This window comes from Bos taurus, chromosome 10 (assembly GCF_002263795.3).
Source record: "Bos taurus isolate L1 Dominette 01449 registration number 42190680 breed Hereford chromosome 10, ARS-UCD2.0, whole genome shotgun sequence".
NCBI lineage: Eukaryota > Metazoa > Chordata > Mammalia > Artiodactyla > Bovidae > Bos > Bos taurus.
In genome coordinates this window covers 15531827-15558184 of record NC_037337.1, presented here as the reverse complement: position 1 = coordinate 15558184, position 26358 = coordinate 15531827, and the positions used below count along the sequence as shown (strand labels likewise).

The 26358-nt window shown below is 50.3% G+C and overlaps 1 protein-coding gene across 6 annotated transcripts in view; it reads right to left on the bottom strand.

Annotated features, from left to right (window-relative positions):
- CORO2B (coronin 2B) overlaps positions 1 to 26358 on the bottom strand; it is a 149338-nt gene that overhangs the window by 9210 nt on the left and 113770 nt on the right. For all 6 annotated transcript variants that reach the window (XM_059890772.1, XM_024997921.2, XM_024997923.2 and 3 more), the window contains 6 exons: positions 17891 to 18007; positions 5732 to 5881; positions 4853 to 5017; positions 2815 to 2931; positions 2588 to 2692; positions 1948 to 2044 (listed from right to left, as the gene is read on the bottom strand). In XM_059890772.1, the coding sequence (XP_059746755.1) occupies positions 1948 to 2044; positions 2588 to 2692; positions 2815 to 2931; positions 4853 to 5017; positions 5732 to 5881; positions 17891 to 18007 (751 nt within the window). The remainder of the gene's footprint in view (positions 1 to 1947; positions 2045 to 2587; positions 2693 to 2814; positions 2932 to 4852; positions 5018 to 5731; positions 5882 to 17890; positions 18008 to 26358) is intronic.

The following is a 26358-nucleotide window of genomic DNA, read 5'->3' as shown; positions in this document are numbered from 1 at the left end:
GGCTGGGTGGTGGGCATCTCCCAATCCATTCTGGGCCTGCATGGAGCAAAAGGCAGAGGAAGGAGGAATTTGCCCTTTTTTCCTGCCTCGCTGCTTGAGCTGGGACATCTTATCTCCTGCCCTTGAACTGGGTTTTGTACCATTGGTTCCCCTGGGTCTCAGGCCTTCACACTTGAGCTGAATTATATTGCTGGCTTTCCTGGGGCTCCAGCTTGTAGAGGGTAGATGGTAAGACTTCTCAGCCTCTGTGATTATGAGCCAAATCCTTGCAATTCCTTTTTTATAAATACACTTGGTTGTTTCTCTGGAGAACTCTAATACACCCTGTCTAATGCATCCCATGGGATCTGGCCCCTGCCCACCTCTCCAACTTAATCTCCTAACACTTTCCCCGTCTGTCGCCTGTTCCACAGACTACTCTATGCTGAGCCACACTGACCTCCCTTCTGCTCCTAGAACATGCCAGGCTTGTTCTGGCCTCAGAGCCTTTGCACTAACTGTTTTTCCTGCTGGCACTGCTCTTCCGCCTTCCTGCCTTTCAGATTGCAGTTTACAATGTCACTTCCACAGCGAGGTTTCCCCCAATCACCTGGTCTAAAACAGTCCTTGTCACTCTCTGTTCTATGATCCCATTTGATTCTCTTCTTAGAGCTTACTAACTTACAATATTTTCCTTACGTATTTGTTTATTGTCTGTCTTCCCTTCAGTGGGCAGTGTGAGAAGCCACGTTCTGTTTTATTTATCACTGTACCCCTGGACTAAGCGAGGGTCTGGGCACACAGGTGTAGCCAATAAACACTTGTTGAATGACTATGTGAAGGAGCAGACGGAGCCAAGTACTCTGCTAAGTGTTGTGTATACATGACCTCTAAGCTTTACAACAGCCCTTCAAAGTAGGTTTAATCCCATTTTACAGATGAGGAAACTAAGACTCAGAGGGGTTAAGGGCACAGCTGAATCAGAGTATAAACCCAGTTTGGACTCCAAAGTCCAGGCTGCTTGTTATACTAATTGATGATGGGGTGATCGTGAGGGAGGTGGGGGTGGCAGAGCCTTGGGGAAGGGTGAAGTCAGTGCAATGGTCATCAGGACCTCAGGCATATCTCTAGCTTTTCAGTTTGCTGTTGGTCACTGGGGCGGGGGGCCCTTAGGCCCCTGCAGCCCTGATGTCTCTGAAGCTGGCCCTCAGGCCCTGTCCATCACACCAGATCCTCAGAAGGACAAAGCCAGACTCAAGCTCTAGGAGAGAAGGGAATAGAGCCACTCCAGAGATTTCTTCCACTGGGTGATCTGGACCCCACATGCGGACTGCTGGGTCAGATGCCCCCAGTGTGAGTCCCTGGGCACAAAGACTTCATAGTAAGGCTTTAGTGGTGGGAGAGAGTGGGAGTGAAAAACAGACTCACTACACTCGTCAATCCTGGAGTCCTCTCTGGGATTTGCCTCAGAACCTGGAGAGCCTGGGGAGGTGGGGAGGGGACCCCTGGAATTCCTCTTGTCTTCTCAGCAAGGACAGAGCTGCTTCGGGGGACTGGGGGTCTTGGCTTCGCAGCAGCTTCAGGAAGGGGCCTGCACTTGGACCTAGTTCTGAGCTGTAGTTACTGAACCTCCTTCCACCATGTCAGAACCACAATGGGCTTCAGCCTCCCCATCTGCAGACAGGAACGCAGGGACCGCGCATACCCCTGCTGGCTGCTGATGGCCAGAATGGCAGAGGACGCCAAGCACCGTAGATGGATGGAACCGGTCAAATGGGCAGTGACAGGCTGGCTGAGGGAGAGTAGGCTGACCTTCACAGGGCAGCACTTGGAGGTTCTATTCTGACTGGTCCATGAGTTGACCTTCAGAGGCTGATTTTTCACTGTGGGGGAGAGGTGACCCAAGAGCTAAATTCCAGTCTCTCCTCTCATAGTGTAACAGCCATGGCAGCCCCGGGGCCCCCTTACCAAGACCTTTCTGCGGGGCCGGGGAGCGGAACTCCATGAGGTAACTCAGGTAGGGTTTCTCCGTGCTGATCTCGTAGTACCGGATGTTCCCATCACCCTGGGGGCCAGGGGAGAGGGACGGAAGGAAGAAGGAAGGGCAGGGGAGGGGTTCAGCAGATCCTGGTCCAGGAGGCCACTGAAGAGAGCCTCCACCAGCCCCCAACATGCTCAAAAGGCCACGGAAGCCTGGCTTCTAGGCCCCACTGGGGATGCCATGCAGGACTCGCTGGGGGTGGTGGGGTGGTGTGTGTGTGGCGGGTGTGTGTATGCTGGTGGGCCTACAGACAGTCTTCTCGACAAACAAGATCTCCTGGCAGGTGCCTCAAATCACATCATTAGGGATGATGCTCTCCAGGCTCTGATCCTTATTCCCCTGTAAGATCTGGCTCCAGTCCACCCCCAAGGGATCCTCAGTCACTGACACCTGAGTAAAATGAGCATCCGATGCAAGGGTAGGTTTTGATAGAAGACACTGGGGCCGTTTTGGGTCGGGAGAAGGGCAGAGGTTGGGCTCTTCTTGGGAGGTAGGGAGGGATTGAGGGCCCCATGGGGGCAGAGATCTCCCACAGGCTGCCCCCATCCCTCCCCCACCTTCCGCTACCTTTCCAGCCAGGTAGAGCATGTGGGTGTCAGCGTCGTAGAAGGGGAACAGAAGGCCAGAGAGCCCATCAATTTCCTCCTCAATCAGGGGCATGGACAGGTCCTCCTGCAGGCGGGGGCCCAGGATCAATATCCAGGCAGGATGGCAACTCACCTTCCCCAACTCCAGCAAGGCCCCGGGGCTACAACCCTTTGACATCACCCTCCTCCTCGCCTCCCGTGGCTGACCTGGTCCCAGAGGGCGATCTGTCTCGTGTTCCACCTGGAGACCCCCGTGGTGAGAAGCCGCTTCATGTTCCCCAGGAAGACCACCCGGTTCACTCTGTGGTTTTTGCAGTTCGCCTCCTGATGGAATCAGAGAGCTGGTGAGCCAGGCCCCAGACACTAGGGTATGGGGCTGGGCTGCCTGGAGGGCCCCAGACACATATCCGTGTCCCCACTCCCCGAACCTGTGGATGTTTCCTTGTTTGGAAAAGGGTGATTTTCACATGTGATTTTAAGTGAAAGACCTCGATATGGGGAGACTCCCCAGGATCACCCTCAGGGGTCCTAAATGCCATCACTAGCGTCCTTATTTAGAAGAGAGAGGCAAAGGGAGATTCCACAGATGCAGAAAGGAGAGAAGGTGGCGTGACTGTGGAGGCAGAGACTGGACTGGTGGGGCCACCAGCCAAGGAAGCCCTCGGAAGCTGGGGACACCTTCCCGTGGACGTCTGGCCTCCAGAACTGTGCGAGAGGATCGATTTCTGTTGTAAGGCTCCCCGCTTACAGTAGCTTGTTACAGCAGCCACAGGAAATGAATACAGGTGCTGTGGAGCACGGAGCCCTGGACCAGGAAACCAGACCATATCCCAGAGCGGATGGGGACATGGACCAAGCCCCAGGCAGGGCTGGCGCTGGGCCGGGTGCCAAGTGCCCTCACTGGGGTATCTCTCCGCCGTCACCACAACGCCTACCGCAAGGGCTCTCTGAGGATGCGGAGCTTGAGGCTCAGGACGACCGGGACTCACGCTGGATCACTGCTGGCTGACTCACTTCACCAGGACCTCCTTCTAACTGGGCCGTCCTCTGCCTCTGCTCCTGCCTCTGGGCACCTCCTTTTCCTCCTAACACACACCGGCCCTTTGCCAAGATGAGTCAGCGTCAGGTAGGAACCAGAGGCTGGTGGGGCAGTGCAGAGAGCTGGGCTGGCGTCACTCACTCTGGATTTTAGTTCCAAGTTCTGCCAAAAAGTGGAACCATAGAGGAGTACCTCACCCTCTCTGGGTGTGAGACGGAGGTTGGAGGTCTCTGCTGTTTTATCTTTTCTGCTCAGCAGGGGCACTGGGGTCCAACTGGCTGGGTTTGAATTCTAGCTCCTCCTGTAACTCTGAGATTCCGGTCTGTCATTCTCCGAGAAGCAGTATTCCCATGAGGGAAATGGATGGGAAGAGGAGCAGCGGCCACCTCAAAGGACCGTCCCAAGGATTAAATGGGGGTGGGGGGAGGGCGACGCGGAGCCCACAGCATAGTGCATGCCACACAGTGAGCTCTGAGTAAATACTAATGACACTAATAACCATGGTGATTGTTGTTTGTAATAGCAGTCGTTGTAGACGACTTTCTGGTCCTGCAGTATTGGGTTTTTCCAAGATAAATGCATCAGTCTTGCTTGTGTTAGGAGGTAAACCTCAGTTCCCATCCAAATTTTCCAACCCATCTAGTGCCACTATTAGCAGGGAGTTGGTACTCAAGAAATGTAAATTTCTTACTCCCAAATGGCACCTAATCCCTTCCTCGGAGTCAAGACCCAGAATCAAAGACCAAAACTGGAGCTTAGTTCACCATCCACCTTTCCACTTGGAACCACCCCTGAGGCTGGCACCTTCTACCATCTCATCCCATGCAGGTGGCTGGACAGTGAGTCCAAAGTCCCCTCCTCCTGTGCCCACGATGAGCACCCAGGGATTCATGTACAGAAGGGGGTCACCACTTTGGTCTTCAGAGCAGGCAGAAGAATCCCATCTGGGGAGAGGGGTAGAGTCTGTGGGGATGAGAGAGGCTACCGAGGTCCCTCTGCAGCCAGAACAAGGCAGAGCTCCTACGAGCAGAGAAGGGCCCAGAACAAATGGGCTGGTCCCCAGAGGTGCAGGGCTGGTCCCCAGATGTGCAGCGCGGGTACATGGAAGAGGGGAGCCAGCACAGTCTTTCCTTCCAGGGCTGGCTGACAGCAGAGCCCAAGGTCCCAATACCTTTCCTACCCCTCAAGAAAGATGCGGGGCCTCACCTGCAGGACGCGGCCAGAGCGCGGCTCGATCACACGGAGCTTCTTGTCCTTGCACGTGGTGGTGAGCAGGCTGCCGTCAGTGTTGAAGGACATGCAGAGGATCACATCCGAGTGGCAGTCTATCATTTTCACTGGCTCACCCACGTCCAGGTTCCAGATGAGGACCTGGGAGGGCAGACACGCAGGAGGCAGGCTCAGCCCTGCTGGGAGAGATGCCCTGTGCAGGGTCGCGTGCGCGGGGATGCGGGACTGTGTCAGTGGGTTCTACATCAAAGGTGGATGTGTCTCTGTCACACAACTCCACCACTGTCCTTGGGCAGATCCCAGCCCCGGCCGGGGCTCAGTTCCTACTTCTAGCAAAAAGGATGAGTGTTCCTGGCTGGGTTCCATATCTATTTTGAGGGCATACCTGGGGTAGGGGTTGGGGCTCCATTCTCCCCGCCAGCAGCTTTGGGTTCTTCTTTTTCCTACTAGGAGGGTAGAGACTACTTCTTGGTTAAGAGATGGTCAGGTAGAGAGTGTGGGCATAGAGTGGGCATTTTTTTTTCTTTTTTTAAATTTTTACTAGAGAATAGTTGAGTTCCAGTGTTGTGTTAGTTTCAGGTATGGAGAGGGCATGCTTCTCTGGTATATCAGGGCTGGAGAAGGCAGTAAAGATGTCTCCAGCTTCTGTGGACTGCAGAAATGATGGGCACACAGAAAATGCTCAGCTGTGTGCATGTCAAATGAGCAAATGAATGAGTGAATGAATGGATGTGATGTTGGCTAACAGGCTTAGGAAAGTAACAGTGCTCCCTACAGCCCCCTAAAGATGCCCTTCTCTCTCCCTCTTCCTCCCTGCTGAGCTGGCTCTGGCCACCGTGCCCACTGGCTGCCCACCTTGTAATCGTAGCCAGCACTGAAGAGGATGTTGTTGGTGGTGGGATGCCACTCGACCAGTCCCACACGCCGGCTGTGCCCATGCAACTCCAGGAGCGCCTCCGTCATGTTCCGCTTCAGCCCACCCTCGGGGATCTCCCAGATCCGCACCTGCAGAGCGGAAGGAGGGCCAAGGCTGGTGGGGGCAGGGCCAGGAGAAGCCCCTGCTGCCCCTTCCTTGGACACCAGATCTGCCTAGTAAGACATCTCCTGGCCAGGGCAGTGGGCAGAGCCTGGCTGAGGCTGGGGGGTGGGGGGAGGTTGCAAGGGGTGGTTAGAGAGAAAAGAGACACTCTTCTCTGTGCCTTTGGGAGGATCTTCTCTAAGAAATCTCCGCAGATCTTGGCAACTATTATCGCTGGCATGTTTGTTATTGTTTCAGTCTAGCCAGGCCCAGAGGACCACACATTGAGCAAATTTTAACAAGTGCTGTGTTCAAAGCCTATCTCTGCTTCCCTTCCCACGCCCGTCTATGAATGCCTTCAGCCTCAGCGCCTGTTTGTACCACATGGCCTGTCCTTCACTCTGTCCCCCACCCAGAATGGATACTTGAGCAGAGGGAAACCCATCTGGGAGGCTGGGAGGCCTCCTGAAGATGATGAACTAAGGGCAGAGAAGGCTGAGGTGCTGGACCCTGAGCTGAAAGCATGTCGAGCCTGGAGGTTGTCTTGCGGATGCTGATAAACAAGTAGGAAGAAAAGAGGAAGGTGGAATTCAGAGAGAGGAGTGACCATGTGACCCCAGAGAGAGAAACTGAGCAGTTTCTCTGTCATCTTTGAATTGCATGCATGCATGCTCAGTTGCTAAATCATGTCTGACTCTTTTGGGACCCCATGGACTGTAGTCTGCCAGGCTCCTCTGTCCATGAGATTTCCCAGGAAGAATACTACAGTGGGTCACCATCTCCTTCTGCAGGGGATCTTCCTGACCCAAGGAATGAACCCGCGTCTCCTGCATTGGCAGGTAGATTCTTTACCATTGTGCTATCAGGGAAGTTCGATCTTTGAATTACCCCTTGATTATTATGTTAATGTTGGTAGACTTCTGTTTCTCAAGCCAAACATACTTTGCACAGTTTCAACTATAAATGGGGTGGGGGGTGCAGTTTTTACCTTGCTTTGCCTACTGGCAGAATAAAATAAGCTACTGATTGTAAAAACTTGTAAAGTATAAAATGCTCTAAAGACCTATGGGATTATAGTTCTTGTTATAATTATCATCATCATCATCATTAATACTATTTATTATGATCTAACTGAGTGGAGAGGAAAAAGCACATGTGATTACAGCTTAGGACACCTTTATAACAAATGTTTTGAAAATCTGAACTCCACACTTCCTAGAAAGGAGAAAAACAGGGAAAACAGCTTTGAGATACCATTTATAATCTTCTATTAATAAAACAGCCAACTGAAAGAAACAGTGTTGACAAGATTATACTGGAGCTTATGGATTCAATTGGTGTTGGTAGTATTACAAATCAGAGCAACTCTGTTTTGGAAACAATTTGGCAATCTTTACCAGATTGTTCCCCCTTTGCTGCTGCTGCTAAGTCACTTCAGTTGTATCCGACTCTGTGCGACCCCACAGACAGCAGCCCACCAGGCTCCGCCATCCCTGGGATTCTCCAGGCAAGAACACTGGAGTGGGTTGCCATTTCCTCCTCCAATGCGTGAAAGTGAAAAGTGAAAGTGAAGCCACTCAGTCATGTCCGACTCTCAGCGACCCCATGGACTGCAGCCCACCAGGCTCCTCCATCCATGGGATTTTCCAGGCAAGAGCACTGGAGTAGGGTGCCATTGCCTTCTCCGGTTTCGCCTTTAGTAGGAACTATAAAGACATTTGTATTATATTCTTCAACCTAGTAATTTTGCTCTTAAATTTCAATATAAGCAAAAATCTCCATGCATGAGGATGTTCACTGCAATGTAGAAAATTCAGAAACACTCTAAGTGACCACCATTAGTAATTTAATATGTCATAGCAATATGCAATATTAACCATTCAAAGATAATCGTGATGGCTCAGAACAAATAAGGGAAGTATGCTAAAGAAAGCCAAAGGCAATCCCAAAGACAGGGGAGCAAGGCTGGCAACTGGGGGTGTCCCTAAGGGAATTCCCTTGATGTGGTTTCCTTTCTTGGCACTTTATCCTCAGAGTATAGAAATGAGTATTTCCCACACATGCGTTCCCCTGAAGACCCAGCTCTGAACATATAGATCACGGGAGGCTCCAAGTCTAGCCAGGGATTTATGGTTACTCTTGGGAGCACCATTCTCAGCTTCAAAAAACATATTTGAGAAAAAGTTTATAATTAGGGGACAGTTTGATGTTTTTCCATCCTCAACGTTATAATCTCCTGTGGTTGTCCCAGCTCTCTAGGAAAGCCCAACACTCCACACAGCCCAGCATGCTGGTGGCAGCTGGGGGGAGGGAGGTGACAGAAAGGGGACCCAGGGTGCTCCACGGTCTTTCCCTGACCGCCCTGTGCAAAGGCCTTATGAGATGAGGTCTCACATAGAAGTGGCAGAGAGGGTGGAGTGGGGACCAAGGTAGATGATTCAGTAGTCATCAGTAAGACATGCATTCTTGGGACTTCCCTGGTGGTCCAGTGGCTAAGACTGTGCTCCCAGTGCAGGGTTCAATCCCTGGTCAAGGGACTAGATACCACATGCAGCAACCAGGAGTTCGGGTGCTGCAACTAAGACCTGGCAGAGCCAAAAAAAAAAAAAAAAGACACATTCTTCTTGTCCTCCAGTGTCCCAGAGGAAGGTGACTGTTGAAGAGCGGAGACTAAAAAACGCTTGTGTTACACACACAACCCCCACACATTCAATACCTTCCACTTTCTTTCTTTTTTATCCAAAGGGATGCTATGATCCATACACTTCAGCGACTTGCTTCTCTCATGTAACAAGAGCTGGTGGGCATCTTTCCACACCCTCACATGGCCCTGCCTTAGCTTTTTAAGTGGCCAGAAGGACAGCTGCTTTGTGGCCATGCCATGATGGATTTAATCAACTTCTGCGAATGGACACCTGGGCTCTGCCCACTTTTCTCACTGTTGCGATTCATTCTGTGATGATGAGGCCTGACATACAAGTTTGGGCAGGGCCAGGAGTATTCCTGTAAGACCCATGCCTAGCAGTGTTTCACTTTTTTAGTCACTGTAAAATTGTCCTTCAAAGCTGTCCCAGGTTTCACCAGCAGAGTCTGTGTTTCTTTACCTGTATCTCTAAAACTGTACCTTCAAAAAGAGGTTTTGGGGACTTCTCTGGTGGTCCAGTGGTAAAGAATCTGCCTGCCAATGGAAGGGATACGGGTTCAATCCCTAGTCTGGGACGGTTCCACATGCCACAGGGCAACTGAATCTGCCCACCACAACTATGGAGCCTGTGCCCCCTCGAGTCCACGCGCCACCCAAGAGAAGCCACTGCCATGAGAAGCCCACGGTGCGCTGTAACCAGAGGGTAGCCCCCACGCAGTATCGAGAAAAAAATATTAAAAAGCCCACAGGTTTTTGTTCTTGGATCAAGAAGGGCTTCCCTGGTAGCTCAGCTGGTGAAGAATCTGCCTGCAATGTGGGAGACCTGGGTTCGATCCATGGATTGGGAAGATCCCCTGGAGAAGGGAATGGCTACCCACTCCGGTATTCTTGCCTGGAGAATTCCATGGACTGTATATAGTCCATGGCCTCACAAAGAGTCGGACACGACCGAGCAACTTTCACTTTCAAGAATGCCATCTCCCTGCTGTTGGATCTGCAGGTCTTTGATTCTTAGCAACACTGAGCATCTTTTTCCATGTTGATAGACTACCCTTGTTTGCACTTGACAGGAAGCTTGAGATGCTTTCAGAGTCAAGGGGATGAAACTTTAAGGGGCAGGAAGATAGGCCAACGTGGAGGTGTATGGGGGCAAAAGGTCTTGTCTACGGACACCTCGTACTGTATCTTGAAGACAGCAGAGAAGCACATACACACACGAGCCCACGGCATTCAGTGCATACACACTGACTGAGACAGGAGAGAAAATCTGGCCTGTAAGAAAAATCTTTGAAACAGAAAGTTGAGCCTCACTCATTCCATATACACCTCTTATGAGCCAGGCCCTGGGTACCAATGGGATGGATGCTGAAGTCACCCCATGCCTGTTCTTGATTGGCACACAGTGGGGTCACAGGGTAGACAGCCCATGGAAGCACAGGGATGGGGGAGCCTGAATCCAGTCTGGAGGGTGATGAGGTGGGAAGATCCACAAGGTGCAGGGTTAGAAGAGGAGATGTTGACCCACATTTGAAAAGACAGGTTGGGAATGTGGGGAAAGATGAGGAGACAGAAAAACGACTCCTGTGAGCGGGTGCAGGCACAGTGGGTGGAAAATTAGGGGTGGGTCAGCCTGGCTGGTGTGGAACAGGCCAGCAGGTGACAGAGGAAGCCAGAGGCTGGACCCGAGGAGCCCTGCTTGGGCTGTCTCAGAAGAAACGCTTTTTCCAGAACAGCCTGATTCCTGAGGATCCAGCTAACTGAGGCATCCCTGGGTCGCATCACGGGCAGGGTAAAGTAGAGACACCAGGGAAGCTGTGAAGAGTGGGTCCATTCAGGCTGTAATCCCAGGGCCCAACTGCTGCTGCTGCTGCTGCTAAGTTGCTTCAGTCATGTCCGACTCTGTGTGACCCCATAGACGGCAGCCCACCAGGCCCCGCCATCCCTGGGATTCTCCAGGCAAGAACACTGGAGTGGGTTGCCATTTCCTCCTCCAATGCATGAAAGTGAAAAGTAAAAGTGAAGTCGCTCAGTCATGTCCAACTCTTAGCGACCCATGGACTGCAGCCTACCAGGCTCCTCCATCCATGGGATTTTCCAGGCAAGAGTACTGGAGTGGGGTGCCATTGCCTTCTCCGAGGGCCCAACTAGATGACCTTAGACAAGCCAGTTAACCTCTCTGAGCCTCAGGCTCCTCATCCGGATGATAAATCAAGACATACATGCCTTTCAGAGGTTAGTATTGAATGAATCTGAACTTCAGGGTCCTTGTGAATGTGAGGCTTTCTAGCTGCCCACACAGGTTGGTTTGTTGGCATGACAGCTCTGCCTGGTAATGAAGGGGCTAAAAGGGGAGGGGGTGGCAGGTGGTGTCTATGCCCAGGCAAGCCGCTGGACTGGCTCCAAGTCCAGAGGAATGAAGGGCTGCAGCGGGGGAAGCCAAGAATTGTTTTCACCAATAACTGCTAGAATTGGGTCTCAGGTGGAAAATGCCCCACAGGGAAGGAAAGGAGAGTCTTGCCTTAAAACCCCATTTGATTCTAGCCACTTCGCTTCCTGGGATCCAGTTTCTTCTGCTGCATAAAGTAAAATGAAAGTCACTTAGTCATGTCTGACTCTTTGTGACTCCATGGACTATACAGTCCATGGAATTCTCCAGGCCAGAATACTGGAGTGGGTAGCCTTTCCCTTCTCCAGGGGATCTTCCCAGTCCAGGCATTACAGGCGGATTCTTTACCAGCTGAGCCACAAGGGAAGCCTTGCTGCATATTGAGCCAGTATTCGTTAATCTTCCAGACTTCTCTGCTTTCGACACCATTGAATGTTATCACTGGGGAAGAGAGACTACTTCTGTTTGATCCACCACAACAGCTAACAGCTGGCAGCACACGCAACAGGAGCTCAGAGGAGGAGCTGGAGTTCACAGAGGGCCCAAGTAGCTGGAAAGGAATTCCAATCCCTAAACATTCAAGGGATTTGCTGGGAACAAAGAGTGGATGGGCGCGGTAGGTAGATCTGCTCAGAGGTTGCTCTGGAAGAGGTTACTTCAACAGGAAGCCCAGTAGAGTCCGCCAAATCGGATTTCTGGAAGGAAGGGGAGGGGAGAAGTGGCAAAAGCGCTTTCTCCAGCTAAGCCAGCTGTGTCTGGGACTGTCCCTTTCATAAATCCCTGAGTCAGAGCCCCGTTTAGTTAAAGTCAGTTACAATCAAGCCAACGAAATATACCTAGTCACTCCCTGGGTCACGTGTTGGACACTGGGGGCCAGTCCTTAGCCAGTAGCTCACAGTCTTGCGGGGTCGACGGCAGACACGGCTAAGGCAAGGCAGGTGAGAGGCACAGTTCATAAAGCTGCAAAACCAAGTGTCCTGGTGCATAGGGGAGGGAGCACGTGGCTGAGAAGGCCAGAGCTCTGTGGCCCACCAGCTCCATTCCAACCCAGGCTCTGACCTTATCGGCTGCGAGACTTCAGCCAATGTTCAACCTCTCTGAATGTCAGTCTTCTCAACTGTAAGAATAATTACACCTACCGTTATCGTTGTTACAAAGACGAAATAAACTATATACCCTACCAAGCAGATGACTAATACATTAGTAATACTTAACAATGCTTTGTTGTTTAGTGACTAAGTCGTGTCCAACTCTTTTCGACCCCCTGAACTGTAGCCCACCAGGCTCCTCTGTCCATGGGATTTCCCAGACAAGAATACTGGAGTGGGTTGCCATTTCCTTCTCCATAATAATGCTTACTTAATATTAATTAAGGATTATAAACAAATTTTAGACAGGTCACATTTTAGATGTGGTTTCTATTTTTCATATGTGCTTTGTGGCCCCCTACATAGTCAATGAATGTGGTATGAAGTCTGTCTCCATTTTATGCAATGCAAATACATTTCCTTTTTACAATTATTATGTGATTATGAAGGTGTCTGGCTGGATCTCTCTGCTTTCTGATACACTTAGTGACTAAGTGCTAGTGACTTAGGCCCAGGGCCTACTCAGCCCCTCTGAGAACACTGTTACTAAGTGACAGAAAGCCCTGGTTAGGGGAACTGTTGTTACATGGCTACAGCAAATTGTACTTACTGCCTACATCTGTGGTATAGGAGCTCAGAGGAGGAGCCGAAGTTCATAGCGGTCCTAAGTAGCTGGGAAAAGATATGGATTCCAACTCCTTAGTATTTACTTAAAAACAACACTTTTTGGAGTAGTGTGGGGAGGAATGGGCAAGTATGAGGTATAGTCTCTGCCTTCCGATAGTATCCAATTAAGCTGTACTACATTACATAGCCACGAGCCCAGGATTTCCATCCAGCAAATCCACAGGTACACTGCCTAGAGCTGAGGTCAGAGCAACTCTTTTCTCTTGTCTTTTCTGCAGTGAGAAGAAAAAAAGCATGAAGGTCTTGCCCAGAAGGTCTTGGAACACCCACCTCCTTATTTCTTCCCAACTATTCAGTTTGCTACTAGAAATGGAGTGCATCGCCACTAGCCTAAACAAGAGGCAGAGCCTCCGAGTTTAACGTTGCTATCTTCTGACCACGTAACTGGTTCCTAACGTGGGAAACGGATCACTCCAAAGAGAAGGCAGAGAGAAAGGCCACTCGAGGATTCAGGAGAGAGCGCGACTGAGCGTCTACTGTTGAGAATCTTATGAAGGGGCTGCCAGCAGATGAAATGAAATGGTACACGTGAGGTTGGACACAGGAAGGGATATGTGTTACTTATCATCATTATCATTGTATTATTAATGACTCTCCTTACATAGGTGAGGAAATGAGCCACAGAGAGGTTAGGAAACTTGCCCAGGTTGCACAGCTAGGAAGGGAGAAGCTGGGATTCAAACTCTGGATTTGAACCAGGGAAAATGCCCTGTTTCTCTCCTCTGAACCACCACCCCTGCTCATCCCTTCCTTCTTCCCTGGATGGAATCTGACAAGCTAGCGAGGGTGTGGTCCGTCCTTCTGCTCATCTATTCCAAGAAAGAGGTGTTACTCCTTGGCCCCAAGAATCTAAAAATTACCCCATCTGGGGCACAGACAGCCTTCCAGGCCTCCCACTGATGGTCAGCTCCTCCATTCAAGGGTGGGGTCTTTAAATCCACTGCCCTATTTCTAGGACAGGGAACAGTGCCTGGCGCATCATAGACACCTAAGACACGCTTGTTAAATGTATGAACCAGCAGAAGAACCTGAGAAGCCCAGAAACCTTCCGACCATCAGCAGCTTCAGCAATGAGTCACCCGTGGGGAAGCATGCTAGTTCTCGCTTTGGCCAGTGGTGAGCTGGATCGATGGCAAAACACCCCTTCAGTCCTGAATTGGAGGGGGGGCCTGGTGGGGATTTCTTTCCTAGATGTTAAGGCTTAGCATTCAGCTTAGTCCTTTTGGGAAACCAATGATGAAAGGAGTACTGGGGCCTCAAGAAGCACAGAGTGATGTGCATAATGGAAAGAATTTTGAAAAAAAAAGAAAAAAAAAAGAGTCTGGGTCTCTCTCTGTCCCAGCCCTCCAGCCTGCCCTCACTGGGACAGGATATCTAAACGCCTTGGCCCACATTAATGGTTATGAAGTTCTTAGTAACCAAGAAACACTAGATTCATTTTGCTCTCATGATAAACCATTTTATACCAGGGGAACCAGGGCCCAGAGAGGTTAAAGAAGCTGGTAAGATCACAGATCTGGGAAGTGGCAGAGCCAGGATCTGAACCTAGGCCCTTGGCGTCCCAAGCCTAATGATTGAGCCACCCCTCCACACTGGTGGAGTCTCTGTAGCTGCCAGGCACATTGGTAAGGCCTCTCAGGGCTATGTGCTTCCATCTCTAAAAGGAGTGCGTTGCTCCCTTCCAGCTCCAAGAGGTATTGGTTCCCAAGTTTATATGTGTGTGTAGGAGGGCAGGGGGGTGGGTGGCTTCCGGCTGCTTCCAGCAGGACTGACATCCTGCCCCAGCCCACCCCCAGCTCCTGGAGGGGTGGGAAGCATCACCTCTCCTTGGGGGGTTGGGTGAGGACGCTGCTGGATGGAGGAGCAGTGGAATAGAAGGGAAAGGAAAGATACTAAGCCCAGGAGAGGGGCCCGTCTCCCTCCCTCTCCTCCCGCTCTCCTGGGATCGCTCTCTCCTTTCCTTGAGATGTCAGAAACCTCTCTCTGTGGCTGCTGGAGAAGGGCTGGGAGCATGAGGCTTGGGAAGCCATAGCGCCCTTCCCTGCCGCCTGCCAGCCGCCCTCCCTAGCTGCGGCAGAAGCTATAAAAAGCACAGCCCTTCACAATAGGTGACATCACCCAGCGGCGGAAAGAACTGGATTCTGCCAGATGCCAGGGAGAGTTACAGCCCCCAGCCTTCCCTCAGGATGGGAGCCCCTTGGGAAAGGGCTTGGTATGCGCTTGCATCCCTGAAAGGAGGGGCTTAGACTCTGGAAGACCTCCTCATGCCCTAAGGGAGAAGAGACTGGGGGGAGGAAGGGACCTGGGGGGTGAACTTCACTGGAGAGTTTTCAACGGATGGGGATATGGGAAAAGAGCTGGGAGCGGGGTGGAGGCCGGCTGGACCCCCTCAGTGTGCTCTGAACGTTGTGACACAAGCAGAGGGTGGGGAGTGGGCGTGCAGGGCCTGCCAGGATCTCTTTGGGTCTCTTCGGGAGCTGGTTCCCTCCCCAGCTCTGGCATTTAGCACAGTGTCTGGCATACAGTACGTGTGCTGACTGACCTCTTAACCTTGGTTCTGGGTGTGGTGTCTGAGGCGCAGTAAGATGGTTATGTGATCTGGAGTGGGTTGAAGGGTGCCTGACCCTGGAGGGGGCAATGGCAGAGATGGGAAGGTCAATCAGAGCGGTGCTGGCAGCATTGACCAGCCTCCTCTCCCCACCCTGGGGGCTGCTGGTCCTCTGCCTTTCCAGCTCCCCTCCTAGGACCCGGGCAAGGATGCCCTGCTCCGTGTGCCCTCAGCGCCCTGCATGGGCTTGGCATAGGGAGCTCGCTGAGTCGGAGAGACTGAGTGTCAGATGGATCTGAACTGTCAGCCCCTCCAGGCTCTGAGCCTCAGTTTCCTCACCTAAAGCCAGGGCTGTGAGTAGCTGCTCAGGGTGCCGGCTGGGAGTCAGGAGACCTGGGTTCCAGGTCCGTCTGGGACGTAAGCCCCTGTGTGATCCTGGGCCCTCGGTGTGCCCTTCTCCAGGAGGGGCTTGTTTCCAGCCATGGCAGGGGCAGGGGGGATATTGACTCCAATGCCAAGACCTCTGGCCCTGAGGCTGGGGAGGGGCAGAGACATATGGGTCACGGCACGGGCTCCGGGCTGCCTGGACTGGCAGCCAGAGCAAGAGCTTAGTTCCTCTCTGTTCTGGAGACTTAATCCCCTTCTCTCTGGTGAGCAGCCCCGGGCCAACCCCTCTCTCCCTGTGCTCCCAAGCCCCATGTTCTTTCTCTTTATACCCTCAACACGTACATGAGCACACTCCGCTCCTGGGCACTCCCTTCCTCTCTGCTGAGCCACATTCCAGCACCAGCCCAGCTGGCTGGGGTTCCACGTCTTCCACAAAGCTACTGTGACCCATCCAGCCCCTTCCCTGACTCCAGAGCGTGCAGTGTCTCCACGCCGCACAGGTGTAGGGGCTCCTGTTCAGATGGCTTGAGAAGCACAAGTCTCACTTCAAAGTTCAGCTGCTCACCCTGGTGTCCCAAGCCTTCCCTCTCTGCTCCTGGCCTCCGTTCACAGCCTCCCTTCCTGCCCAGTCACCGTCTCCATTTTGCTGCAGAAAGTAGCCAAACCTGATGGACTGTGCCCATCACAACTTCTTACCCTCCTTTCTTATGCTGTGCCCTGCCCTTGATGTTGCTGCTCTCAGGAATCCTCTTGAGTTGACTCAGGGCTTTGACTTTTAGGAGTTGGTCAAGCCCATTCTACTCTATTAGCTCTCTCCGCAACACTCCCTTTTACTAGACAACTGTGCCAGCTGACCTCCTCCCTACCCCCTAATTTATTAACCAGTGGGGACTATTTACTGTGAATCTTTTTCTTTGGATAATTCATTAGATGGACTATATTCATTCTCATGTACTCATTTATCTTTCTATTCAATTCAGCTACCTAGTCACCTTCATCCTGCCCTTTTTCCTTCCTTCCATTCATCTATCTATCCATTATTCATCCATCCAGTGATCTGTCCATTAGTGTAGTCATCAATCCAAAGATCCATTCATCTAGTCATCTGTCCATCCATTCATCCATCCATCCAACCAACCATCCCATCATATACCTACTAAGCATCTACTAGGTACTAGGCTCTGTGCTGGATGCTTGGGATTCAGAACCAAAAGGCCACGAGCTCTGTTCTCAGGAGCTCTCAGGCCAGTCTGGAAAGACAGGAGACATGAGCACCAAAGTTTCTTCTAGTTCCAATATCCTGGGAGTCTATGACCTGCCCCCAGACTATGCCAGTGAGCACTAGAGATGCTTGTGGTCTGATCTTCCCTCATCTGGGAACACCAGGGGCTGGAGCAGCCCTCCTCACCAGCTCAGCTGAGGCTCTGAAATCCCATCTTGCTCCCAGGCTGGTGTGTTGACATTGCCGAAGGGCAATTGAGGAAAGGCCTGGGGCCCTTCTCCAGAAACACAGACACGGCTGCCAACACCTGACTCTGCTTCCACGTGTGCAAGTCAGCAGAGCCTGGGGAAAGGGCGATCAGAAAGCAGCTTCACATGTTGCTCTCCCTGGATTCTTTATCTCCCCTTTCCAAATTACCTGCCTCCTTTCTTCCCTCATCTCATGCCTCTTCTCATCTCTCTTCTCCTTCCCTCTGTCTCCCTGTTCCCTCCTCCTCACTTTCCTTCCCCTGTTTCTTCTTTCTCCTCATTAAGTGGTAGGACACGTGGTGTTCAAATTCTGGGCCACCACTGTGGGTCCCTGGACAAGTCATGACAAACCTCAGCCTTGTGTCCATCCCTAAAACCATGGCTCACAGAGGAAAAAACTACCCAGCCTGCAAGAACAGGGTCTCTTTTGCTCATGGCTCATCCATTTCTCCCCCTTTCCCCTTCTTCCTTGCCCATGTTCCTCTTCTGATCCTTCTCCTTTTGCGATCACCGATGAGTGCCAAATCACAGATTTAATCTTTTTGTTCTGTTCTCACCTACAAAGTCAACACCCCCGAACGAAATCACGGGAAAGGCAGCAGACCTGCCATACAGTTCATGGACTGGCTGCCTGTCCTCTTCCTCACTCCCTGTCCCGGGGCTAGCTGAAGGGATGACCAAGAGGTCAGGAGAGGGGCAACGAAGGGAGAAGGGGTGAATTTAGGGAGGAAGCAGGGAGGCGTCCCCGTGCGCCCACCCTCCCCGGGGAACACCCCTCCTGCTCACCGACGTGTCCTCTGAGCACGAGGCAATGATGTTGTCGATGAAGGGGTTCCACTTGATGTCCAGCACATTGCCCTGGTGACCGCAGACCTTGGGGTAGTTGGGTTCGATCCTGCCCGTCTGCCAAGGAGAGAGAGAGAGAAAGAGAAGAGAGAAGGGCATTAGTTTGATGGCCCTGGGATGACCTGAAAGAAGAGCCAGAAGGTCCTAGAGAGTCCACTGATGTTTTTGGATCCCTGCATCCAGCTGGGCCATACTGCTCTGTGGCTGCATCCTCCCAACACTGAATGGTGGTGGGAGGGTCCCAGAGCAGGGTGGGTGGGGCCACGCTGGTCCACATGACATCTGAGTGCAACTTAGAGAAAGGTGTCCCTTCCTCAAGTAAAAACATCTAAAGTTAAGATGTAACCATCCACCTGAACCACCAAAGCCTGGTGGGCAGCAGCCCTGGCAGTTCGTGGGCCATATGTCTGTACTCCCACCCCATCTCTAGGGGGAGCTGACCCGGACAGGTTTGGATCAAGAGGCGGCTCTTTCCTGCCCTCCAGGAATCGGCGGAGAGGTCTGAATCTCAGGGCACACACGCCCATGTTAATCTGCCTGGGATGTGATCGGTGCTGTTCCCAGATGCGGCAGGGGCTTGTTCAGTGTGCACCTTAGACACCTGTGCCAGGCGCCCTGAGGCTGAAAGCACCGTCTCTGGAACCACAGAGGCCTGTGTTTGAATCACAGCTCTGCCGCTTTTGAGCTCAGAGGCCTTCGGAAAGTCAATGAACTTCTCTGGGCCTCCGTTTCCGCATTTCCTTTCTTTCTTTCTTTCACTGCTTCAGCAACTTTATTTTCAGACACGTGGATATAAAATCAGCTGGAAAGCTTGAGAGTGCAGCTGTCATAAGAGAGGTTCCTCATTAGTATTGCTGTGCAGACTAAATGAACCAATGTGCTTAACAGAGTACTTAGTGTGGAGATTATCATCATAGTGAATGCCCCATACCCGATACTAGTTATTATCATACAGCTGAGATGACACCTCCTCCAGGAAGTCTTCCTTCAACAGATCAAGCACTCCTCCTCTGTGAGCTCACTGTATTCTGCGCTTCCCTCTATTATAGGCACCATCACAAAGAACTGCAGTCTGCTTCTGTCTGTTTATGAGCAACTCAGGACTGCCTTGTCTCTGAATCTCCAGCAGCTCACAAGTCTGGCAGACAGTAGGTGCTCAGTACATGACTTGAAAGACATCCTGCAGTGGAGATGTAGTCCACAAAAGATGGAGCAAGGGGAGTCGGGGTGAGGGGTAGTTTCCATGCCTACTGGCTGCAAAGGTGGGAGGGAAGAGAGGAGAAATGGGAGACAGAGGCTGCGTCTCCATTCCCCAGGTTGTTTAACATGAGATTTTTGGTGTGTGGAGGAAACAGGAAGGGTTTTCCCAGTCACTGCCCATCGGCTAACAATGGTTAGATGATCAGAGGCACCTGAGGCAGGCCAAACCTCACCCTCCTTTAAGTTCCTCAACTGAATAAGGAGGAAATCAACCCGTTTCAGGCAGGCCCCTGCTACACGTGCCTTATAGTTCACCAGTGTGATGGGGCAAGAGTTATTTCAGAGTGTGTGTCCTGCCGTAACCTCTTCCCCACCCACTTCTTGTCTGAATGTCTATCTCCAGGTTGTCTGATTTTTTTTATGACACAGAAATGGCAGTGGTATGGAGGGTGAGGGATGAGGCAGAGAAAGAGAGAGGAAAAAGGCCTCAGAGAGTGTACTTGGGAGAACTTCACTGACACTGTATCCTGGGGGAAATTAGAGAATTAAGGAAAAGGATTTGGGGAATATGGCTCTAAGTTAAGAATGGGATCCCCTTTTGCATCCTATGAGGGATGCAATATGAACTGGAATACCCTTTTCAATTGTTTTTAGGCTGTTGGACTATGTTTCTTTAAATGAGACTCTGAGCAGAGATTGATCCACACATGGCCCTAGGATTTGCTAGGGTTACAAAGTAGCTTCTTTAACTCTCACAAAACCCTGGGAGTTAGGCATGAGGAAATGAGTGCCCAGAAATGTTAAGCAACTTGCCCAAGGTCACCCAGCTGAAAGCTAAGCTAGGATTCCCACACAGGGGTGACCCTCAAAGCTGAGCTGAACCCCACTGCTTATTGCTGGCCAACTCCCCTCCTCCAGCTCTGATGGCCATGGGCTGACAGGCCCTGCATCACCTGTTTGCACAGCTCACGTGCTCTCTGCCAGAGCCTTCTCTCCTTACATCTGATCCTGAAGGCTGCCCTGAGTGGTCCCTGAGTAAAGCTGTCTGCATTCAGCTTTTGGTACCCAGGCAGATCTCAGGGGCACCGAATCAGTCAGTCAGTAGGTAGCCAGCAGCTGGCAGCAGCTTCTGGTCAGCAGCCTGCAGGTGACGTCCTGGAGGGACAGGGGAAGCCACATCACTGGAATGTATTCAGAATGGGGAGAGGTCAAGTTTCCTCTACACTGGGGGTGTGTGGGGGGTGGGCTTCCCAGATGGTGCAGTAGTAAAGAGCCCACCTGCCAATGCAAAAGACGCTGGAGATGCGGGTTCGATCCCTGGGTCAGGAAGAGCCCCCATGGCAACCCACTCCAGTATTCTTGCCTGGGAAATCTCATGGACAGAGGAGCATGGTGGGTTATCAGTCCATGGGGTTGCAAAGAGTCAGACACAGCTGAGCGCACACCCACGCACCATCCTGACAGAGCGCACCCTTCCAGGTGGACTTGCCTTTTCAGAATGGATGCCTTCCCCAAAGGGATGGTTAGCGTTGATTTTCATGACTGGATCACATTGTTGTTCTTGTAAATGGTGACCTGCAGAATCTGCTCGGCTGTACACAGTGCCCTCAATGGGAGGGACCTCTTTTCAAACTGGCAGCTCTGACTTTCCCGTTGTATATGGTGGGCTTCACATAATTTTTTTTGTTGTTTTGGCTGCGCCATGCACCTTGTGGGGTCTTAGTTCCCCAACCAGGGATCAAACTCTGACCCACGGCAGTGAAACCACTGAATCCTAAACCACTGGACTGCCAGGGAATTCCCCAAATTGTGTTTGAAAGACAAGATTTATTGCTAAGAGGAAAAGTTTTGAAAACCACAGTTATATAGAGAAATCAAGCAAATTTTAAAATACAATTATTAACACCAGGAGAAGAACTGCATAAGAAAGCTTATACAATCATAGTGATAATGACTTATGGACAATATTTACATTGTGGTAATAATGTAAATCCTGAATGTTTATTTAAACATGAGTTGTGTTATAATATATTGGGCTGGCAGAGGAAGGAAAAATGTGTGTGCGTAGAGTTAAGACGGGAGACCAAGCTGCTGGAGAGCCAGATCCTCATCTTCCATAATAGGAAGTCAACAGACAATGTCTAAGATTTAAAAAAAATCAAGACATTGAAGAGAAAGCATGGAATTAAGAAATACAAAGAGAAGTACAAAAAGAAACAGCTCAAAACATTGGAAGCAGCTAAGAAGTAGGAAATGAGGGGTGTGGCAAAGTAAGGTAAAGATCGAGGGGACAGGGCCTGGTGTGCTAGTAAGCGTTTAACAACTGATTTTCCAGGAAAAAAAGGTCCTGGTTTGGAACATATGCCAATTTCAGTGGCAAATGCCCATCATTTCAAACTACCACGGTGCTATCACCAGAAGTAGAGTTAAAAGAGACTTAGGCGGCTTCCCTGGTGGAGACAGGGGATAAGAACCTACCTGCCAGTGAGGAGGACACAGGTCTGATCCCTGGTCCAGGAAGATTCCACAGGCCAAGGAGCCACTAAGCCCAGGAGCCACAGCTACTGAGCCTGTGTGCTGCAATTACCAAAGCTGGTGTACTGTCGTTACTCAAGCCTGTGCATCCAGAGCCGGTGCTCTGCAACAAGGGAAGCCGTTCAGTGAGAAGCCCATGCACCATATCTAGAAAGGAGCCCCCACTCGCCACAGCTAGAGAAAATCCATGTGTAGCAACGAAGACCCAGCACAGCCAGGAAATAAATAAATTAAATAGGATGCATTTATTAGAAAAAAAGAGACAGTAGCACACGACAGTAGTAATATAATTAGGAAGAAATAAATGTTTAATATTTAGTACTTCTATTTTTAACATAATTCATTTAAGTGAAAGTTGCATAACTTAAATTTTAATAAACATGCTTAAAAAGTGGCAGGGAAAACTTCTAAAAATTTAACAATAAGCAAAAATTAAACAAAAATTTAAACATGAGCTGGTGTAAGCCCACCCCAACACATCCCTTGCAGTGTTATAGGCCTCAGTACTCTTAGACTTCATGACCCCTGTACAATTATTACTCTTAGAGCCCTGACAAAGAACAAACAAATAAAATGCATGTATCAGGTGTTCTAAAGGAAGCTTGTTCTGAGATTTTTTCCTGAATTTGTAATAAGTGTGAACAATCCTCTCCTAGACCCTTCAAATGCCTCTGTTTTCTGTTCTACTCTCTGGATGGGGGTGTGGCTAGAGACCAAATGCAGATCTGGTTCTTCACGGCAACCCAACACCGCCTTCTCATACTTGTGCTCATGGCAACACTAATAGCTATTATTAATATAGCAATATAATCAAACATATTAATTTACAGATATCATCACATTTAATCCTCATAGCAACCCCAGCTTATATCTGAGAAAACAGTTGTGTAAAGAGCTTCTCCCAGGTGGCGCTAGTGGTAAAAAACCTGCTTGCCAACGCAGGAGAAGTAAGAGGCGTGGGTTTGATCCCTGGGTCAGGAAGATTCCCTGGAGGAGGTCAGGGCAACCTACTCCAGTATTCTTGCTGGCATGTCCCATGGGCAGAGGAGCCTGGTGGGCTACAGTCCATAGGGTTGCACAGAGTTGGACGCAACTAAAGCGACTTGCTGCTGCTAAGTCACTTCAGTCGTGTCCGACTCTGTGAGACCCCATAGATGGCAGCCCACCAGGCTCCCCCGTCCCTGGGATTCTCCAGGCAAGCACACTGGAGTGGGTTGCCATTTCCTTCTCCAGTGCATGAAAGTGAAAGGTAAAAGAGAAGTCGCTCAGTCGTGTCCGACTCTTAGCGACCCCATGGACTGCAGCCTACCAGGCCCCTCCGTCCATGGGATTTTCCAGGCGAGTACTGGAGTGGGGTGCCATTGCAAAGAGCTGCTAAGGAGTGAAGTCAAACTTTCTCACTGTTTCATAACTTTAGAATCACTGTTGAGACGGTCAGCTCACAGAATTGTTCCAGGAGGAGGGTTCCCTGGGTCCCGGGGTCTACCCTGCCATTTGAACCTCAAAGGGAGCTTAAGCCTCAACAGAGCTGGGACAGAAATCTTGCTGCATGGGGTGGGGAGGGGGTGCCTGTTACACGATGTCTATAATCATTGGGGAGATCTTCAGACTGTTAGGGCAGGCCTTGTCCTGGCCACCTTGAAGGATAAATCCAGTCCCCTTCACTGGGACAGACCTTCGATGTCAGATGGCAGCTGTCATGCACCCTGAGTCTTCTCAAGGAGGAGCCCAGAGCTGGAGATCAGGCTGCAGCTCAAATATACCTGAGCTGCCAAAAGACAGAGCTGGGAGGGGCTGGGACATGGCCTCTACAGGGTGCGGGGGAGTGCCAAGCAGGGCAAATTCCCCACAGATCCGTTTGACAGGGTCTTGGGCTTCCCTGGTGGCTCAGACGATCAAGAATCAGCCTGCAATGTAGGCTACCTGGGTTCGACCCTTGGCTTGGGAAGATCCTCTGGAGGAGGGCATGGCAACTCACTCCAGTATTCTTGCCTAGAGAATCCCCATGAACAGAGGAGCCTGGTGAGCTACAGTCCATGGGGTCGCAAAGAGTCAGACATGACTGAGTGACTAAGCACAGCACAGGACAAAGATTTTTGTTTTTATTTGTATTATGTATTTTTTATATTTTGGCCATGCCACTCAGCTTGTGGGACCTCAGTTTCCAGACCAGGGATCGAATCTGGGCCATGGCAGTGACAACACTGCATCTTAACTACTAGGTCACCAGGAAACTCCCTCAAAGACTTTGAAAAGTTTCTTGGCCTTTGATCAATAACTCCACTTTGGGAATGCATCCCAGAGAAATGAACAGGGAAGCATACTAAGACATTCACTGCCCGGTTATTTATAAGAAGGAACAAAAATAAAAGCTCAACAATGGCACATTGCGGAAATGAATTTTAGGATGCCAATACAATGGAATATTATGATGTCACTTAAAATCATATTTTCAAAAAATATTTAATGACATGGGAATTGCTCAAGGGCTAATGGTAAGTGAAACAGTCAGAATCAAGTTTATGCCTAAAATGATCCCTAGCTATTAAAAAAAAAACACACAGTCTGTAAGAAAATGCATCAAAAGGTTAATAGCCAACAATCTCTCATTAGTTGGATATTAGTGTTTCTCATTTTTCTGCAATGAACATTTATAATTTCTAATAAAAATATAAATGTCATTTAAAACACACACACACTCACCATAGTGTTTTGTTTCTGGTACCCCAGGTGGGAGATGATCACCATAGATTTGATTGAAAACTATCCCTCTCCGGTTTCGGTTAAGCAGGTCTTAAGAAAATGAGATGCAGGCTCATACTGACCAGATTTACATGTTTCAGAAGCTTTGGTGGAACATTGATATGGTTTGCTCATACAGGTTTCTTTACTCACTTGTTGCCACACAGATAGTTTAGGGGAAAATAAGATCCTTGAAATTGAATAAAATTATATAGCTAATTGAAAATATGTTTCAGCGAGTGTGTGTGTGTGTGTGTGGTGCATGTGTGCAGGCAGGCCAGGCTCTCCCTTGGAGAGGCTGGAGGGTGTGGCTCACCCAGAAGATTGCCAGGGGAACGGCGGGTGCCCTGGGCCCCAGTCCAGGCTTTATTTGAACCCAGTGAACTGACTGAGATATTTTCAAAACAACCTGCATTGCAGCTTCAGCTTCCTAGAATTTCCCATAGTTGCAAAGCTGAATTTTGCACACAGAAGCAAAATGTTTTCTTACCTGGGGAATCAGCTTAGTGAGGCAGAAAGAAAAGAGTGAGCAGGAGGCAGGGTTTCTAGGCCCAATCTCAGCCCACCTCATCAACAGAATGACCTTGAATGTGCCCCTTGGCTTCTCTGGGCTTCCCAGATTCCTAGACCCTGGGCAAGTCCCTTCCTGCTTCTTCCTGGCTGCCCATTTTACTGTATGAAGCCAGGCACACCCGCAACCAGAGGGCCCAGCTTCTGGCACACCAGGACAGAAGGCATGGATGAACACCAAGTCACAGGGATGGCATCACTAGAGGTAACAATGAAAAAGACAAGGATGGTGATGAAGACCGTTTGACAAGTGCTTACAAGGTGTCTTGTGCTCAGCAATTTGCATACATTATTTTATTTAAGTCTTGTTACAAAGTTTTAGTAACTCCAGCAAGGACCTACTGTATAGCACAGGGGACTCTGCTCAATATTCTGTAATAATGTAAATGGGAAAAGAATTTGAAAAAGAATAGATGCATGTATACATATCACTGAATCACTTTGCTGTATACCTGAAACTACCACAACATTGTTAACCAACTATGCTCCAATATAAATTAAAAAAAAATTAAATTTATTAAATCCTACAACTCCCCTATAACAATCCATTTTATAGATGAGAAAACCGCACTCTGGTCAATGATTTGCAGAAGGTGATGCAGCTGGGCAATGAGAAGCTGCAATTTGCTCTGGGTGCTGTCTGGCTCTGAGGCACCTCGGCTACACTGCCCTCCTATTTCAGAATGTAGGTGAGGGCCTTCCCAGTGGTCCAGGGGTTAAGGATCTGCCTGCCAATGCAGGGGACATGGGTTCGATCCCTGGTCCAGGAAGACCCCGCATGCCACGGGTCAACTACGCCCATGTGCCACAAATACTGAGCCCATGCTCTCAAGCTGTGCTCTAGAGCCTGCGCTCTGCAACTAGAGAAGCCACCACAGTGAGCAACCCGTGTACCGCAACGAAGAGAAGTTCCTGCTCGCTGCAACTAGAGAAAGCTGGCACACAGCCATGAAGACCCAGCACAGCCAAAGATAAATAAATAATTTTAAAAAAGAATGTAGGTGAGACACTTGATAAATAAGTGGTGGTGGTTGTTCAGTCGCTCAGTCCTGTCCAACTCTTTGCGACCCCATAGACTGCAGCACACCAAGCTTCCCTGTCCTTCACCATCTCCCAGAGCTTGCTCAAACTCACGTCCACTGAGTCGGTGCAGCCATCCAATCATCTCATCTTCTGTCACCCCCTTTTCCTCTTGCCTTCAATCTTTCCCAGCATCAGGGTCTTTTCTAGTGAGTCGGCTCATCGCATCAGGTGACCAAAGTATTGGAGCTTCAGCATTAGTCCTTCCAATGAATGTTCAGGGTTGATTTCCTTTAGGATGGACTGGTTTGATATCTTTGTGACCCGAGAGACTCTCAAGA